Source organism: Balearica regulorum, chromosome 7, assembly GCF_011004875.1.
Source record: "Balearica regulorum gibbericeps isolate bBalReg1 chromosome 7, bBalReg1.pri, whole genome shotgun sequence".
Lineage (NCBI taxonomy): Eukaryota > Metazoa > Chordata > Aves > Gruiformes > Gruidae > Balearica > Balearica regulorum.
This window is the reverse complement of record NC_046190.1, coordinates 10,463,096-10,481,703: the sequence shown is the minus strand read 5'-3', so window position 1 is coordinate 10,481,703 and position 18,608 is coordinate 10,463,096. Positions and strand designations below refer to the sequence as shown.

General features: G+C 41.2%; 1 protein-coding gene across 5 annotated transcripts in view; it reads left to right on the top strand.

The window, feature by feature from the left end:
- The window catches only part of VTI1A (vesicle transport through interaction with t-SNAREs 1A), a 270,580-nt gene that overhangs the window by 219,695 nt on the left and 32,277 nt on the right, over positions 1–18,608 (top strand). For 2 of the 5 annotated variants that reach the window (XM_075757905.1, XM_075757904.1), the window contains one exon: positions 13,750–13,852. The exons of 2 other annotated variants lie outside the window; for them this stretch is intronic. In XM_075757905.1, the coding sequence (XP_075614020.1) occupies positions 13,750–13,837 (88 nt within the window). In that variant the 3' untranslated portion in view covers positions 13,838–13,852. Of the gene's footprint in view, positions 1–1,422; positions 1,475–13,749; positions 13,853–18,608 lie in introns of those variants that run through there. One more of the 5 variants, XM_075757906.1, reaches the window with a different exon arrangement.

Below are 18,608 nucleotides of genomic sequence, written 5' to 3'. Positions count from 1 at the left end.
ATGCAATAATTGGAAAGAGACCTGACTCAGAACATGTGACATGACTCGGAATTGTGTCCTCGAGTCATTATGCAGAAAAAAAACCCACCACTCGCTTCAGTGCAAGTTTTGCATGTGTAACAGCTGTCACAGTCAGACCATTAATCAGCTGAACCACCACACAGGTGGAGGATGAGAAACCACCTTCTGTGCTAGAGGTTGAACATAGAAATTATTTTTCATGGGGTCCGTCTGTCTGTGCTGCTGTAGCTGCAGCAATGCAAATCTCCAGTGTAGATCTGTTTCTCCACTGGCATAAGAAGTTTTTGTACAATTTCCCCTTTTAAGCATAGAGGAAAAAAATATAGATTGTAGTTAAGTGCTAGAGAGACCATGATTTTGCTCTAAGCTGTGTTTCTCCTGCTAAAACTATTGCAACAAAAGACACACATATTTTATTTTACTTGATATATTAGTGTACTGTGAACTCGTATCAATTGCAGTTACTTAGATAAATAAACAGCTTATTTTTGATTGTGTGTGTTAAAGTACCCCAGGTTATTTTGCTAAATGATGTGATTTATCATTCCCTGCTGTGTATAATGACTATTTGTGAAAAATAGAGTTTTTTCTTTTCTCTCCTGTCCACCCCCAAACCAAAAAAGAAAAAAAAAAATCTAATCAGAATAAGCACATCCCTTGAAATACAGACACTTTCCACCTCCTCTCAGTTTGCATCATATGATATGGCAAGACATCAAATGATACAAAGATATGTAATGTGACAATAAATGAAAGATAAATTAGAAGAATGTTTTTTGGAGAGATTGTTCCTTATTCAATTTGGATGATAAGAATTTAGTCTTAATTTCTGACATATTCATTTTATCAGCTAAATTTCCTAATTTGTATTATTACAGATAATTACCAACATATATTTATTCTTAAAACTTTATTTGTTCAATTAGAAGGTAGATTTCAGCCTTTATCTTTCTAGGTAGCTGATCCAAGACAGTTTTATGTAAATGGCTTAATTAATTGGTACCCTTCAGTTGAAACAGCAGCTTACAAAGGAAGTAATCCTTTTCGAGTGGCATAAGCTGTTTAAAAAAGGCAAAAAACCCCACAATACTTTTCTCAGGCACCTTGGCACACAATTATAAGTTATTTGACAGAAGTAAATGTAATAAACTGCAAGGCTTCTTCCCAAATTATGTCTTTTCTGTGTAATTAAAATAGCATCAACCTTAAGTGCAGTGGCTCTGTAGTCTTCAAATCTACATTATTAAGAGACTTAATTATGCAGAATTACAAAACTTCCTTATAAATGGTTCAATGTGTTGGTGGTAAAGATGAGATCTGTGTGGCCTACTTATTAAGTTTACACTCTCTCTCAAGCTATTAGCTGTTTCCAAGTGTTCGGTGCATTGCTCTCCCTTTCAGATTATCCTTGGAAATCCCTGCCACGCAATGCTGTTAGAGGATGTGGTGACAGGACTCTTTCTTTACGGCTGTCTGACAACAGCACTGATCGCTCCAGGTGACCGTCCGCCACCAATGCTGTTGTTGCCACAGCTGGGCTTGCCTGGATTGCAATTGCAAACTGGTCTCCTGACATATAGTCTAGAAAGGAGGAAGGGGAGTTTGGGGTATTCTCTCTCCTCCTGCCATGCACCAAGGTCTATTGTTGTAGAAGCCAAGCCTTCAAGCAGTGTTTTCCCCAGTTGCATACTATCCTACAAAAGTAAGGGGCACTCCATAGTGGAATTAATTTGTAAAACCCAAAAGAGGGTTGTTGAGATACCAAACGTGATGGTAAATCTCTGCCTTTCCTGAACAGATCAAAATGGCCTTGATTCTGAGTGTTTGCGTGGTACAGTGTGGACGTCTTTCTTAGTCTTATGCTTTCCCTTCATAAGAATAGTGGGAAGAAATAATACATGGTCCTTTTAAAAACAACCAATTCTCCATGTTATTAATAAGGGAAATTAAAAAACACAGACTGCACCCGCTTATCTTTTCTGCTGCTTGCTGTTATACTTGTTTCTGAACTTCATACCAAGCTGGTGATCCTGGGGGAGGGTGGAGGGATGAGCGGGTGAATGAATACATGTCTAGAAATGTGGCAACTTTTCAGTAGAGATGCTCCAATGCTGTCCTCATTATTGTCCCATTTTATTTGGCAGAGTGACTCTTTTCCCCTTAAATGTGCAAGGGTTTAATTAATACATTCCAGTTGTCAAACCCAGTTCAGCTTGATGAGCAGAAGAGTGTAGAAAAGCTAGATTATTTGTTTGCATCACTAGGCAATGGGGAAATACCTCCTCCATTGGTTTTCTTTGCAAGTAGTGACAGCAGCGTTCTGACAGAGACAAAGGGATAAAAAATATGCTGGAAGGACTAGAAGAATTAATTTGTAATAGATAATTGGATCTGTATGGCAATGATACGAGTTTGGAGGAAACTCGAGCAGAATAGCTCTCTAGGTTTTTAGGTTTCACTCTCTTGTCAAAATAGCGTCTGCATGCCTTATGCATTTTAAAGTTTGAATAGGAATATACATCTCTCACTTCCTTATTTAGCTGTCCCATCCATTGTCTGACAAAGGTCTAGATATGCTTATTTCTATTATTAATTAAAACTCAAGAAATAAATTTTGCTGTTTGTTGGGAAAGTGGTATGGTATGGCTGTTACTTTCCTCTCTTGCAAAAGTTAATTTTACTCTTGCACCAGCCTCTGAGACAACTGTCTTTTGAGTTTTGCAAGCCTCATCTTTATTGCTGACTGATCCTACAGCAGATCCTCAGAGAAGGGCGTAGTTGAGTATTACAAGAGATTATCTCATTCAGTGGAAGCGTGGGTCCATCCTGTGAGGGTGTTGAGTATCAGGATTGGGACGTCACCTGAGTTCAGTTCTGTAGAAAGCCAGTGACGAAAGCAGCGTACCGTGGGGATGTAGTCCCAACGACTCCAGCTGCTCAGGCGGTCTGATGGTGTCTGTACCAGTTGCTGTTTTATCAGATTTGGCAAATTTATCCCTAAATATATCTAGGTGCGGTAATCAAGCCTAGAGGTCGTAAGTGTAGATCACCATGGCTGGTAACAGAGCAACTAATAAATGGCGACAGTGCGTTATTTAAAAAAAAAAAAAAAAATTATTGGAGGGTGATCAACACTGTTCCCTTCCTTTTAAAAAAGGTGTTACGGGTGATCCCTGAAATTATAAACCTGGGAGGCACCTCAGTGTAAAGAAATATGGTTGAGAGAATGATTAAAGATCAAGTTATAAAGGACCTAGATGAGGATAATATGATGGGGACAAATCAGCACGATTTCTATAGCCTGTCAGATTTCTTTGAAATAGTTAACAAATAATGGATAAAGGAGAACCAGTGGATATAATTTATTTAAACTTTCAAAAGGGTTGGATAAAGTCTTTTAAAGGAGGCAATTAAGGAATCTTGCTAACAATGGGGTAGGATGTAAAGTCTTGTCATGGATTTTAAAACTGATTTAAAGACTGAAAGTTAAAAGTAAGATTAAATGCCCATTTCTTGCTGCTGGAAGGAGACAATAATGGGTGTTCAGGAGTGGGGCTAGGTACGGTAGACTTCGGGGGTTTTAACGTATATATTTTATTAAATTGCTATTGTGCATAGAATATAATTAGGTAGTATTCCCTAGGAAATACTGTAGGTTAGTATTAAGGATCTGTGTTATACAGACTACTCTGTAGAGTGCTGCCATGCTGTATTGAAAAGAAACAGGAAAATAGAGTGAACAATAGCAATAATACTTCACCGAAATAATGCTTCTCCACTGAAAAAACATCATCTGCTTGTTGCACCACCTAATCTAAACTAGCACAAGTCACGAAACACACCAGCCCAGATCCAAGAACAAAATCAAATTTCAGTCTAAATGTATGGGAAAGTTTTGTCCAGCCTTTGGAGAACTCAGCATATCTGCCCGTTTACTGCAGTCAGTCTTCGCTGCAGTGGGTCTGTGATCTCTGCTGGTGCTGGCATCGAGGCGCTCCACGGCTGAGACAGCTCTAGCCTAAGATGGGGAGGAGAAGGAGAAATTGTAGAATAGCTCAACGAAACTAGACTAGTTCAGATAACATGGTTTGAAATAAGATTTGTCACAGAAAAGGTAAAAGAAATATATGCAACAGAAACATGCATACAGTTAGAGTGAACTTGTAAGCCCTGAATGTGTCATAACTCACCAGGCAAGTGACACTGGTGCCGTCCCACTGACGTCCATGAGGACACCTCCAGGTGCAATAACTGAGAAAGATGGGAAGTTTTGCTTCATGCTGGGTGTGTCCTTATCTTCAAGAGACTGTCTAGCCCAGATAACAGGTGTCCTCCCCCATCATTTAGCAAAGATGGAAGAATTTTCAGAACAATTAGAGATGTTGAGTAGGAAATTCCGGATGAGAACAAATTAAAACCTGTGATTATTTAATATGGGGAGGAGAAGGGTGATCAATTACGGAACAAGCACTGCAACAAAGGCTGGTGAGAGGCTTGCACTTACTATCCTGAAAGTCAAAAGTCACCTGTGTTTAATGGATGTGTGGAAGGAGAGGGGGTGGAGAACATGTCTCTCCCCTGGTAATAGGAATCTCTTGGCACAGGGTATTGCTGCAGACAGCCAGTTCTTAAATCTTGTAGCAGGGTGCATTATCATAAAGAGTATCATGTAACAGTGTTAGCGAAGGTCTGCCTGGTACTGAATGACACCAAATAAAACCACTCATGTTAGTCACTCTACCCCCAGATTTCTGCACCTTGAATTTAGCATGCTCCTGATGAATGAGGCTATCAGGAATAATACCAAATGCAGTGGACTATATTTAAGCATGGTAGCAGAATGATATTTTGATGGTTAATTTCTTTGATCTTCTGTTGAATTTAAATTTGCCTACAGTGGTTTCCCAGTTTCAATTAGTACACAAAACAAACTTTGCGTATTTTCTGAGATTATGTTCTTCATTATACATTGCTGTAGTTTTATGTGTTGTTGCCAAGAAATCTGCTTTTGACAAATTGCACAGGAGGCATTTTGAGATTGTGATGGAGTTGATTGAGTTTTGGCCAAATCCTGTACACTTTTATCACTGAAGACTGAAATACAGATGCTTGTTACACTAAAATATATAGAATTTGCTTTGGCCCTGAAAATCTGTGTCACATTTTAAAATAACCAATTTGGGTACAATTTGAGTTAAGTGACAAGTAAACAATGCAAATGAAACTGTTTTGTTAGCTAGAAAGTAATTGAAAATCTGCAACTAATTATAAATTGGCAATATACAAGTCTCCAGGAAGCTGAAAGGAATACTTTGCTGATATATTGTTTAGTTATATTCAAAATTAACTTACCCTGCACAGTTTGTGCAAGAGATTTTATTACTTATTGTAACTTTACTTTCAAAAAATGAAGCAACTCAGATTTCATAAGAAAAAAGTGTAATTTTTTAATCAAAGATACCTCTTCTTATGTTATATGATTTTTTTTTTTATTTCACACGGGCCTTGAGCTTCAACTTTTTTATTTAGGTTTGAATTTCTCCAGTGTTTGTCAGCATTCTAAGTTTTGATTGGCATCTTCTTTGTGTTTTGCAACTCATCACCTCAACGCATTTCTCGTGCATTAAGGTAGCTATACAATACCTTTGAGAAATAAGAATGTGTTGTCACATACGGGAAGAAATTCTTTGCTTGTATTTGGTTGAAAAAAGTATGGGATTGGCTGGAAAGCATCTATTGTCAATGCCATCTAGATCTGTAACGCTAGAAGCTCAAAACACCCAGATAATTGTCATGTGGATTTGTGCTGCCAGAACGTGTGCCATGCGCAGACGTCAGGTTTTGGTGAATATCAGCTTTTGTTGTTGAAGAATTATTATTTAATAGGACTGTGTAAATACACAAGTTTTTTATAAAAGGGATAAACCAATATGAGTATTTACTACGACTCAGTTTAATAACTCTTGATGTATGTAACATCAATCAAAAAACATTTCACAGAATTTGGAGGTGGGGGGGGAAGGAGATAGCCTTTCTCCCAGAGCAGCAGGCCATGCTGGAAAGCTCAGTGCTGTCTCTATTTTGATCTTGTCACCCAAAGCCCCAAGAGTCTTTATAAACAGGTAGGGACCCAAACTCTGACCTCCTGCTAGAAATATTTTCAAGCTCATCCAAATTCGGAGTTGTCAGGTAAGCTGCAGAAGATGCAAAGTGAGACCTGCAGGTTTTTTTGGGGGAAGGCAACACTGCAGTTATTGTTGTATTATTCTGTATTGTGCAAATGGACAAGTAAAAGTATATAAAGATTTAAAATTACTTCCTTGATTCAGATAGAGTATCAACCAGAAGAGCCACAGGGAGAACTGACTTACAGTGCCAGGCTATCTTTATTAAGTCGTATTCACCCACTTGGCAATTGCCTCCTCTGTATAAAACATTTCACCGATATGTACTCCCCTTTAACGATCCTTGACCTGGAGAAATTTCAGACATTTTTTACAGCCCTGTGCTGTTTCTCCATAAACCAGCGTTGATTAAGTGAATTGTACATTCTTCCAATATTAATTTTTTAACATAAAGTCTTGTAGTCAACACCTGGTAGAGATACCTTTTGAAACTTCTGAAATAACACATAGAAATGGTTCAGCACTGTCCAGCAATACAGTGCGGGCTCAGATATGATGCTTGAGCAGCTGTGTAGGGGCCAGACAAGCTGGAGAGGGGTTTCCTTGTTAGTCCTGCGCTGAGGAGATCTGGGTAGTCTGTCATTAAAAGGCAAACACTTCAGCCAAGGAGCAGGAATAAACCTCTCTTCTGCAGTAAACATTTCCAGACAGGCCAGTCTCACGGTCCTTGTGGAAGTAGCTCCATTCATGTCATTCGGGACTCCAACCTGTGAGTACAGGTTGTAGGATGAAATCCATAAATCCTAGGCTTAAAGCGAATCTGCATCCAGAGCATTTTAATAAAAAGTTAGCTTGGGTCATGGGGAAGAAAGGGATAAAGGGCTGGGGGAATGGAGAATATGAGTCATGGCATCCAGACTGAAACGAATCTTTGAGCACGAATCATAATATAAAATTTTAAGGGCTTGATCCTGCCTTTGGCTATGCTGGTATGTATTGTTACATAGCCTGTAAAATCGGCTACTGTTACATGTTATGTGGTACTGTGCACCCACATAACTAAGCTCTGAGCTCTAGATTTTTTATAGTCTTTATTTTTTAAATCCTATAAACGCTGCTGGACTTGGCTTTTTAGAATGTTGAACAGATGCAGCAAGATTTTCCTACACTTCCTACTCACTCACAACCCCAAATAATTAGTGGATGTGTTGCATCTTTCAATAAAGACTTCTTAGAGAGCTGTTTGGTGAATAAGGCCACACAGAATGTGTCATTGTTGCTGCTGCAGGTTTTGAGTTTATTTGTATATTATGGGCACTGTATACCACATAATAATGAAAAGCTATATGCTCCGGTCTGCTGGTTTGCTACACAGTCTGTGTGATTACAAATTGTTTGAATAACAGTGGACTATTGAAACTCCTTCCAGATGTGCATGTTGCTAATTATGGGAATACCCACAAAAGCGGATTATCTCTTTTGTTACCATTTCCAACGCGTTTAAAAACGGGAAAGTGAAAAGCATGTAGGCAGCAAATAAGAAGTAACCGTACATGTTGGAGATGAAGACTTATCATAATTAATTCCCAGGGAACAAAAACTCTTGACCTGGCAGAATGCATTTCTGGAGCATAACCAGATGTAACTTAACACACAGGAGAGACATCCCAAAGTGGCAGATTCTGAAACAGTCTCAAAACAAAAATGGCATCGCTTCATTCACGGCAGGGAAAGTCCAGGTAGAGAAAGACTACCTGAGGAGACTGGTGGTGGGGAGGCAGGAACCGAGCTATTGTCAGTTTTCTGGCACACATTAAAAAATATTACAATAATGTGATATGAGGTTTTGGAAGGACAGGCAGGGGAAAATGTGATCTTATTTTTCCAGAATTTAAGTAGTTTTCATTTAATGAGCTGGAGCACTGTCCACAGGGGCCTTTAGGATGAACAGTTCTTGGAGAGTGAAGGACTCTGTGTGTTTCCAGGCACCACGCTGGGATGACAATGTTTTCACATTGTCTTCCATAAGTGCTGCCTCCTGGCTTTGGACAAGAGACAACATCGTGTCTAATCATAAAGTGACCCTCAATCACTTTGTCCCTTTGCTTTATTTCATGAGTTGCCATGAGTTGCATAGGAGATGAAATAGAAGAGGTAGAAGGAGAAAACGCCAGTGGCAGAAATTCAGTGTGGGACCCAAACCGTTTGAGAAAAACATAGGAACACATGAAAGAGAGGGTGTTGAATGGCTTAGCTACCTGTCTCCTTAACAGCTTGTGATAAGTAGTTTAGCAACTTTCACTCAAATTTCTTTCTTTTTTTTTTTTTTTTTTTTTTTAATTCCCCCCCCCCCCCCCCCCCCCCCCCAAAAGATGAGGATTAAACTACAGAAAGTCTAGCTCTTGCAGCTTCTCTGGAAGAGAGAGAGAATATCTGAATTCAGACTTAACCCCACTTTGTACTTAATTTAAATAAAAATGATTAATTTCCTCCTGAGTGATTAATAGCCGAGTGTGGTGACATACAGGAACTATGAGCTTGACCTTCTAGGTAAAGGATAACTGCTATGTTAAGTTGATTACACAATTTCCCCTGAATAAGTTGACAAGCAGCGAGCATGGTTTCTGTGACTTCTGATCTTGTAAATACACACTTACAAGTGATTTGCCTATTCCTCTGAAGCAAGTCTTGCGTTATGTGTGACGTTATAAATAAATTCCAAATGGCCTAATGTGAGATCTGGAATTCCAGTAGCCGGGCTCTGTGCAAACAGGCTGGCCTGCCAGGGGATTGCAAAGTGTGAAATACTCTGAACTGGAATCCCCAACTTATCAGAGAATTTCACATCCCCTGAACATCTCAGAGACTTATGAAGCAGGCTAATGATTCTCCCTCCCTCTCTTTCGACTTGTAGACTGAATTCTTTTGTGTTACATGGAGTGAACCTTGCTTTCTCTTCTGTCAATGTTTCTTTTGCCCCTCAAAATTGAGTGCATCAAAGATGCTAAAACTATGCACATAGTGCACTGATAGGGTGTTTATATATATACAAAATCAACCTGTATGCTGACTAACACTTACTGCATGCTTTTTTTTGTTATCAAGCTTCAAAATCTACAGTAGAGGACAACTGCTGGCATTCCCCTGGGCATGAAAAACAGGAAAGGAGTACTGATGGGAAAGCAGTTATCTCCATAAGCTGCTCGTGTGTTACACATGCAAGATTAGCAATGATTTTTCTCCATTGGAAGGTATGAGAGGAGGGAACCACTGCAAGGAAGCACAAGCGCCTGCTGTGGGGCGCAAACAGACTGCGTTCGCTTGCCCAATGTGCAATGTGAAAATAGCAAGTGAACTGGTGGGGGAGCAGCTGCAATGCAGCTGAGAGGACTCCGCATGGCAGAGCTGCTCCCGCATGTCATGTGGGGCGTCCCCCTCACAGGCAGGGCTAGCAGAGAGCTGTGGCCCTCTTGGCCACCTGGTAGATCTGCTCTTCTCTAAGCTCAGTAATGGAGAGTGAACAGGCTGCAGGGGAAAGATTCATAAAAAAGAAATCTTCATTTACTTAAAAAGAAAAATGCCACTACTTGACTTCAAATTATTGCTTTGGATCAAGCACACACTAAAACCAGTTTCAGAAAACCACCTTGCCTAGTGCTTGACCTCTGCTTTCCTCAGGGATATGTGGTTAGCACCTCTGACTCACTAAGCAGAGAAATGCCATAGAATGATTTGGATGTGAAGGAAAAATGTCGCGCATTCTGCCTCTGTGGTTTTCCTTCTTGGGGAGGTTTAGACAATCTCTCCTACTTCTCAGGTGGTCCAGCGGACCATAAAACAAGCTTCCATATCCCATGGAGATCCATCACCGTATGCGCTGCCTATGGTCCTGGGGTCCCTGTGTATGTAGAAGAGCTCTCTTCCCAGCAGGACTCTCTATCTCGAGCCTACTCCCAGCTCTTCTTTATGTCCTTTCCCTTCAGGCTTCAAGCAGTGCTTTGCAATAGCTGGATCAGCACCAAATTCAGCCTATGTCCAGCAGAGTCCCTTTGACCCGTTCCTGTCTGATTTGGCACATACCCAGTTTCCCAGGAGCTGTAAAACTGGGTAAATCACCTCCCAGCTGCAAATCCCCATCCCCTGAAATTAGGGTGTCTCCCTTCAAAATCTCTGGCCAGGTTTTGTTTCCGTAGTTTCTTTTTCTGTGCTTTGGAAAGTACTTTGTCAGCAGGTTGGTGTGCTCTGCCCACGCTGAGGCAGTTCAACAACCCAAAACTTGAAACTCAGGACACTCCAACCCTGGTCAAGTCCATGACCCATGGGTTCAGAAGTGAGAGGAAATTACAAACGCTACCTTTGCAGTGATGAATCATCATGGATGACTATTTTTCTCCCTCTCTCTGTCCTTTGCGTGAAGAAATTTTTTTTCTTTAAGGATTCAATTGAAATGTTGCCTGTCTCTTCCAGAAGGGAGGCTGCTGAAAAAGAGATCGTCTTTGTGTAATGCAGCATGCAATACAGTAGGTACACTAGGCTGTCTTGTCCTTTCTCTGTGATAAGCACTACACTGAAATCTACTGTCATTTGTGTGTACATATGAATATCTTTCTGTAATGGGATAAGAGTGTTTGCAAAAATGGCTACTGATGTGCCCAGCCAGTACACTTACTCCAGGAGAGTGACAGGATAAGAGAAGTGGCAGAAACAAAGATAGGAAAGGAGATTTTTGCACTAACAAGTGTGAACTGATAAGCTTGACCTGTATGGGAAATGTAGAGAATCCTTAGTGCACTTGTCAGGCCAAAATTAGCTGTGCCAATTTGTTTTCAGCAACAGCGAGCTATGAGAACCCCTTACTTATTTTCTCATTTGTGGAAGAAAACTGCTGGCTCACTGCACTCCACTTATTCCTAGCAAGCTAATTCACTTAGGCATAAATAACTTTCCTGGGTGTTGAAGGCTGGGGTAGGAATCAAGAGGATCTGTAGAGGTGGATGGGGAGGTGTTGTATGGGGGTTTTATTGGCCACATGGATAAGTTATGTGTGTCATCCAAACTGAGTGCCTGATCACCTCCAACATGTCATCACAACTGCAACGTGCTCAGCAAGGCAAAAGAGAGGGAAGAAAAATACATATTTCTTTCTCAAATATGCACAGCTAGGAAAGAGTAGTCTCATTTTTCATGTTCCTCTAGGGTAGGCGTTAGAGCCATGTCTCTGCTGGGGAATGGTGGCTCTTTGGTTCCCACAGGAGTGAAGTGCGTTTTAAAGAAGAAAACTTGAAGCACTGTTTAGCAAGTAAGTACAGCCTTCTGATTAGAGTATGGGAATAGAGTAGTAGTCTGTACTTGATTCATTTTTGACAGTTTGGAAAAACTGGAAGCTAAGGCAGCAAAGTCTGTAGTAGACAAGAGATTATTTAACTAATTCTTCTTTATGGAGACAAGGGAAGAAAAGATGATATGCAGTACTGGCTGGCATAGAATGATAGTCTGGATATCAGTATGGAAAGAAGGAGAAATGTCAGTGCTTAGGTGAGAATTAGAGGCTTTGGAGTCAGAAGGGGCAGTGGTAGCATCACTGGGATGTCTTCTCCAGCTCCTATGCCAGAGGAAGTTGCTTAGTTGTAAATCAGTGGAGGGTAAAGAAAAGGCAAATGAACCTGGTCTTTGAGCTGATGAAAGAAAGGAGACTCAGAAAGGTTACCCCCATAGAGGAGGGGGACGAAATGGAAATGAAGGATTAGAGTTGGTGACTCAAATATATCACAGGAAATGAGCCTTTTGGCTGCTGAGAATTCAGCAAAAAGGAGGCCAACAGCATGAGCTGAGTAAATCAGACACCCTGCTTTGAATGAGTGCAAGAGGGAGTGGAGAGAAGCAGACTAGTCAGGGGTGAAGATGAGGCTCAGCAGACAGAGCAGTGATTGCATTAGGCATATGCAAAAGAGCAAAGAGAAGCGGGAGTTCATATTAGGTTATCAGAATTAGATTCCACTGGGGGTAAGGAAATGTGATTCAAGGGATTGGTTGTTAAATTAGGATTTCCTCACATAATTTTATCAGATCTCACATTATCAAGTCAAATCTGGTTCCATTTAAATGGATCTTAACAAATTGTCAAAACAGGCACTGTACCTAACGTGGCAATAGGAATAAACAGTGTGATCCAAGGGTGGAAGGGAACTTTTCTAGGCTAAGCTATCACTTTTTTTTCTTGTTTTTCAAAGATGTCGCAAGAAAAGCATTTTCTCCCGAAAGAATTTTCCCAGCCAGATTTTTGTCCACTTTTTGGCTGGTTACATTTGTATTCCTTGTACATTCCTTGTATTCTTCTTTGTTTTTCTTTTAATCTCCAGCTCTCACTTCTCAAAGCACAAGGTGATACAGAGATACCTGTATTTGCAGCAAGAGGCAGCGTGTCGTTACGGCTTTGGAGGGAGGCTGGCCATGTGGGAGATCTCTTCTGCGTTACCGTTTTCCTCCATCTGTGCAACTAGCAGGGTATGACTACAGGACTTTGCTGAATAGGGTCTTGGAAAAATCTAGCAGTAAACTCACAAAGCCTGGCTTTGTGTCCAGAAATGGTGTTTCCACACAGTATATCTGATTTCCATAGCTGTACACTCGTCTAAATACTAGCCAAGGCAAGTCCATGTAACCATCTTAAATTCCTTCCTTTTCTCTTTCTTAAATCAGCCAATTTTTGTAAACCTCTGAAGAGACAAACTGACACCACTATGACCAGAGAGTTAATGTTGATTGTTATTAATTACTTAAAACTTAAAAAAAAAAAAAAAAAAAAGCCAGGTCTGTGCTGCAGATTTCTATCAGCACAGCTGTTCTGGTCAGACTGACACCTCTCAGTGAGCAAACACTACACATGTAGATGCAATTATACCTCAAAATGGTGCTTGTTTTCCTTGCGGGGATGATTTTACTATACCACTACAAAGAGCAGATTTGCCAGTGTAAGTTTACACCGCCCCAGGAATGCTTTGTCTGTTTACTGTGCTGGTATTCCTTTATCAGTAAGGCATTTGCAGTGTAGACATGGTCTTATTTGGAGGGCTGGTTTTAATCCTGACACATGCTAAAGTGATTACACTGCTGATTGAGAACTCAATAGAAGGACTCCAACTGATTTGCTCTGGATCAGGGCCTGAAAGGAGAAGAATTATCTTGTGGTTTGAACACAGGGGTAGGAGCTCCTCGTGCACATCCTGGGTTTGAGATTGACCTCATTTGTCTCTGCCTCTAAAATTGAGGGTGTTAAGGAATTTGTCTTGCAGAAGTTTTGTGAGAGTTGTTTCACGTTCCTATTCCAGGACACAAGTAAAACATATATCTCCAAATGGATATCCACAACCTTTTTTTTTTTTTTTGAAAAAAAAATAAAATCTAGCTACCTCTGCAGCTGTTCCAAGGGCACAAAGTGCTGTTGTGGTGAAGCCGCTGGTTCTGGGCCAGCCTGTGTGACTGCTTTGAAGAGGTTCACCTGCTTTAATGAGGCGTGTATCACAGTTTGGCGTACATTGCACCACCACATTTCCCATGGGTGTTTCCTCATAGCCCAAACACTCTTTCCTTTTTGTATTTACAGTATCCATGGGCTCTGTTTTCAGAGCCTTGGAGCTCTTGGATGTCAAAGTCAAACAAGGAGGAGCTACAACGTGGGGATCTGTGTGTAGGGCTTGGAGGTCCTGAAATGGGTGCTGCTCCTTCTACAGGACTTAACAACTGATGGCTGACCATTATGAGGACTGTAAATCAGAGCGAGCAGCATGCAGGAGGGTACTTTCCCCAGTGACACCAATGAGTTATCCCTGCTGTTTCATGTCATACCACAAAGCAATACTAAAAAGGACAAATCTAAAGCAGAGTTCAGGTCAGTAGATGCCATGTCTTGTGGTAGTCTAGCACATAACACAGTTGGTGGAGACACAACCTGCCTTCAGGTTGTCAACTTCATTTCTGTATCAGCCTTTTGCAGAGGCAGTGTCAAGCAAGTTGAAGCTGAAGGGCATTTTCCATTCTCTTTGTCTCATCACGCACTAGGCTGTAGACTAAGCAGGTTCCAGTTGGGACATACAACCCTCACCTGGCACCGAACATGTGAGATCATACCAAGGAGCAAATCCCTACAGGAAGCAGAATTAACAGGAAATAGCTTTTACTCATCATATTCCTTTTTACAAGTAGTGCATCCTTTAAAAAAACACATTTGAGAAATGGAAAACTAGTGTATAGAGCAGAAATCTTTATCTCTAAGAGAAGCCAAGTTTCATTGTTTTTTATGTTTTAATATAGAGTTTTTGGACTGCTCTTCACTATGTAATCTACTATCTGTAGCTTGCTTAGTCTGTGGCTCTTTTTACATATATTCTCTCCACTGTCATCTATTGGCACAGGAGACAATGTCAAGAGAACTGATTTCTATAACAAATTAGTGCATGGAAGAAAGAGGGTTTTTTCCTGGTTGCGTGATGTGCCGGAATGATTGATTCCAGAAAGACCCCTTAAAATTCCAAGGAGTGCTTCAGAAATCAGAGCATTTTGATACTGGCCAGCTTGATTTAAGGCTACTAAAATTATTCAATTATGCTTTTACCTGATCTGAAGTACTTCTTGGCACTATTGTAGACTGTAAGGGGAGGAAAAAAAGCTATGCAAAAATTAGTCTTTTCACGCACTGCTAGAAGAAGAATAATGCCGTGTTTGGTGTAACTTTGTCAGGGTCTGGTAAAGCTGATCCCAGTTAAAGTAAGTAAAAATGAGCCTGTGGTGTGTGCAGTAAAAAAATGGTAGGTTTCCCTGGCTGTAATCCACAGTCCAGTGAATGAAAATCAAGACCACAGCAGAACTTTCTTTTTAAACCAAGTCTTAGAGAGGTTGTCTTGCACAACCCCCATTTCATTTGTCAGTGTTACCTTGTTGCTGTTATTTTGAGTACTTACTCTGAAACCCCAGTTTTCAGATGGCGTTGGCTTGGAAAGAAATGCAGGGAAGAGGAACAAGTGAAAAAGCTCTCTACAAAGCTGGCAACTCACTTTCTAATGCATTGCAATTTGGGAAACCTAGTCTTTAGCTTCATGAACATACCTTTCACTGGCAATAGTCCTGTAAGGAAGTGTTGGCCACAGGTTCCTACCTATGCCGTGACCTTCTTTTGCACCAGTTCAACTGGTTGTGGGGCTGTATTGTCAAGGAACCTGACTTAAAATAAGCCAGTGGTTGTTTTAACTTGGATTAGTTTGCAAAATCTGGCGTAATAGAAACTCTGACACCAGCACAGTTCTTAAAGTAGTGATAGGAAGGAATGGCTGCTTAAGAAACAACTGTTAAGTAACCTTGCTCCTGCTTGGTGATGGCCAGCTTTGAAAGGCAGCCTGGCAGGTTGATATTTGAGCCAGGACTAAGGGAACATAGGGATCCTAATGTCATTTATGTTTTCAGAGAGGAACAACTAGGATGAGTTTGAGATCAACTGTTTTTGTAAATACATTCTATAATTGAGTTTTCTTCTACAGTATTCGCAAAACAATTATTTTATGAGCAAGAGTGGTGCACAGGTCACTTGTTGTAGTTGTATAGTCTATTTTATTTTCACTTTACACAGCTTTGGATCGGAACTTTTGGCCTCTTCTGAGAGCAAAAAACAAGACGAAGAAAGATAAATATAGTGAGAAATACGGAGGGCAAATGTGGGGGAAAAAGAGGGGATGGCAGAGGGAGAGGACCCCCGGGGAATGTTAAGTGCACATGTAAGAGTAGAACATATGATCCTTCTTTATTATTGTCCATTTAAAATTACAATGTGTTCCACTTAAACTAGACATGCTAATAAAAGAAGAAGAGTCATTTATAGTGGACAAATTCCAAAGACTAAAGCTGCCTCCTCATTTAAATTCTGCTCTTTTGTCAGGGCACCCTACTGACATAATTCTCTATTGTTTCTGCCATTATCGCTTGCTTAATGCAGGACATAGTGTCGGGAAATTCCTGTCTGGCACTTACAAGGTGTTTCTAAAAAGGGGAACAAAAGAGTCAAGAGCACATAGGGAGCAGGAGGAAGCTGCGAGGGGAAGTGGCAGCGGAGGGAGGAATTCGAGATAGTAGCAGGGGTTGGGGGAGACAGGCAGAGAAGACAGCCAGACCAAGGGAAGGGGAGAAAGAGCTGGATGCAGGCAGAAGCTCTCAGCATTCCCTCTACAATCCCAGCTAGTACAGGCAAATCTTTTAAGAGACTTGGGAAGCAGCTCAAGGATGGTGAAAATGAGAGATATCTGAGTATGGAGTGGAGGAGAGTTGGGCTACAAGAGCCCCTGAGCTGGGAAGGCACAGGAGGATCTTCTGAGGAAGAGAGGCTGCGTCTGTCAAACCGGGGGAGCCGGGGTTTGAAAGCTGGCTCTGACGGGTCACACTAGGTTTGATGCTGAGGATTTGTGGTGATCAGTGAATGCAGAGAGAGTTGGTGTCAAGGCCATCCGCTTCTCCCAGTACACCGGATACGAGGGGCAAGGCATCCTAGCTCGCGCAAGGCTTAACATAAGGAGATTACTCCCTACTGTCATTTGTTAATAACAATGTCATTTTCTGTCCTGTAATTAGAAAATACATCTTGCTTTGCCTCTAAGCATTGTAGCCTTATTGCATTTGCACATTTTTCATAATATTTCAAGCGAACTGACCAGATAACATTAATGAATATATTAGATAGGCAGGCGCTTTTAAGGAAAAATAATAAACATACTTGTATATTAAAAAGTTAATTCAGTCTGGAGCCAAACAGGTAATTTTCCCTTCAGCATTTTTTCACTCAACTAAGACAGGTTGGACTAGGAGTGCAGTCACCCTGTCTACGGCGCTTGGCTTGGCTTGCATACCAGGGGCGAATTTTCTTCAGAGACAGACAGCAAGATGATCTGATTGGCCTCGGTCCAGAGCATGCTCACAAAGGCCCCTTTGATGGAGGGCTTCTTGGTAAGCCCTGTACCAAAAGCTGCCTGCCACCCTCCTTTCAAAGATACCCATTTACAGTAATTCAGGGAGGGTGGGGGGAGCAGGGGGGAAATAAATAAAGAAAAGTGAAATAGGGGTTTGCCACAAGAATAATTACGTTACTGGGCTTGGAGGGGGTAGGGAAGAGGAGGGGGGAGTTATTAAGTAAACTGCTGGATGTTGAAGTAGCTGTTTGGCAACAGTGCAAGAACATAAGGCATTTGCAATTAAGCTCATTAAAGCTTCATCATTTTGCTTATCAATCTTTTCTGAAAAGGGTGGGGTGAAGCACCATATATTAAAACATGGCTGCTGTTACAGATAAGGAGTGATCACTACCTGTTTGACTTTCTGAGCTGCACTGTAGTACCCAGCCTGTGATGGCATACGTGATTAGCTGATTTAACTCCCTCTTGTACGCAGGCAAGTGACTGATAGGAGCTTGTTTATTGTGTCCCTGCACTCCACTGCTAAACATCCTGTCCAGGCAACTGCTGCCTCCTTGCCTTTATCTCATTTGGTATCCAGATGTTGTCTCCTACTTACCCATCAATTTTGATCCCATTTGTTCTCCTAACAATGGCTTTTGGAACAGTATTTACTGAAGCCTCCCCACCTTGCAATAAGGGGAAGGTGAACTAGATTAGCAGAGCCATTACTTCCTCAGTGGATAAGGGATGGATGTCTTCTGACTGAAGCCTGCACTATCCTATGCTAATCAGAAGGTTTGGGTTTCCACAGAAATAATAGCAACCTGAAGATACATTAGTGAACAGAACCAATCTGAGCTGCCTGCAGGTCCTGATCTCTCGGAGACCTCAGCTTTCCTGGCCTGACTTTTAAACAGGGCAGCTCTGGCTGAGGGATGGTGAAGTGTCCGAGTCAGCTGGCAAGCCATCAGAGCAATGAAAGGTGTGAAAACCTTGCAGTAAGAGCAGCAGCAGCATTGCCTTCTGCTTTTCAGCTGTCTCCCTGGGTACAAAGAGTGACATCTGGGGAGAAATCAGCTCTGTCATCTTCCAGTAATGTAAAAGCCAGTATGTGTCACTACAGTTTATTGCAGGTAGTAGGTGTTTAAGAACAGTATTTCAGATACAGATATTCCTCATCATCCAAGAGCTTCATAGCACTGTAGATATGAACTAAGCCTTGCAGCATCTGTTTGTGGGAGGTGAGCCTTACCTTCCTTTTCCAGATGGAAAAGTTCTGGCACAGAAGGAACCCCAAGAGGCATGCTGGGTATCTGGGATGGGACTGAACCCAAAAGTCCTGATTCTCACAAGTCCAGTTTCTCCAATATGGCCTTGACTATACAGCTCCATGATTTTCTCTGTTGTTTAGGTTGATAGCAACTATATCGAGCTTCAGAATTTTCTTGCGAAAACGATCTATCTTTTCTTGCTTCATTTATATCCAGTAGCAGCTGTCTTTTCCATATGTGATACCTACTGGTGTAGAGGT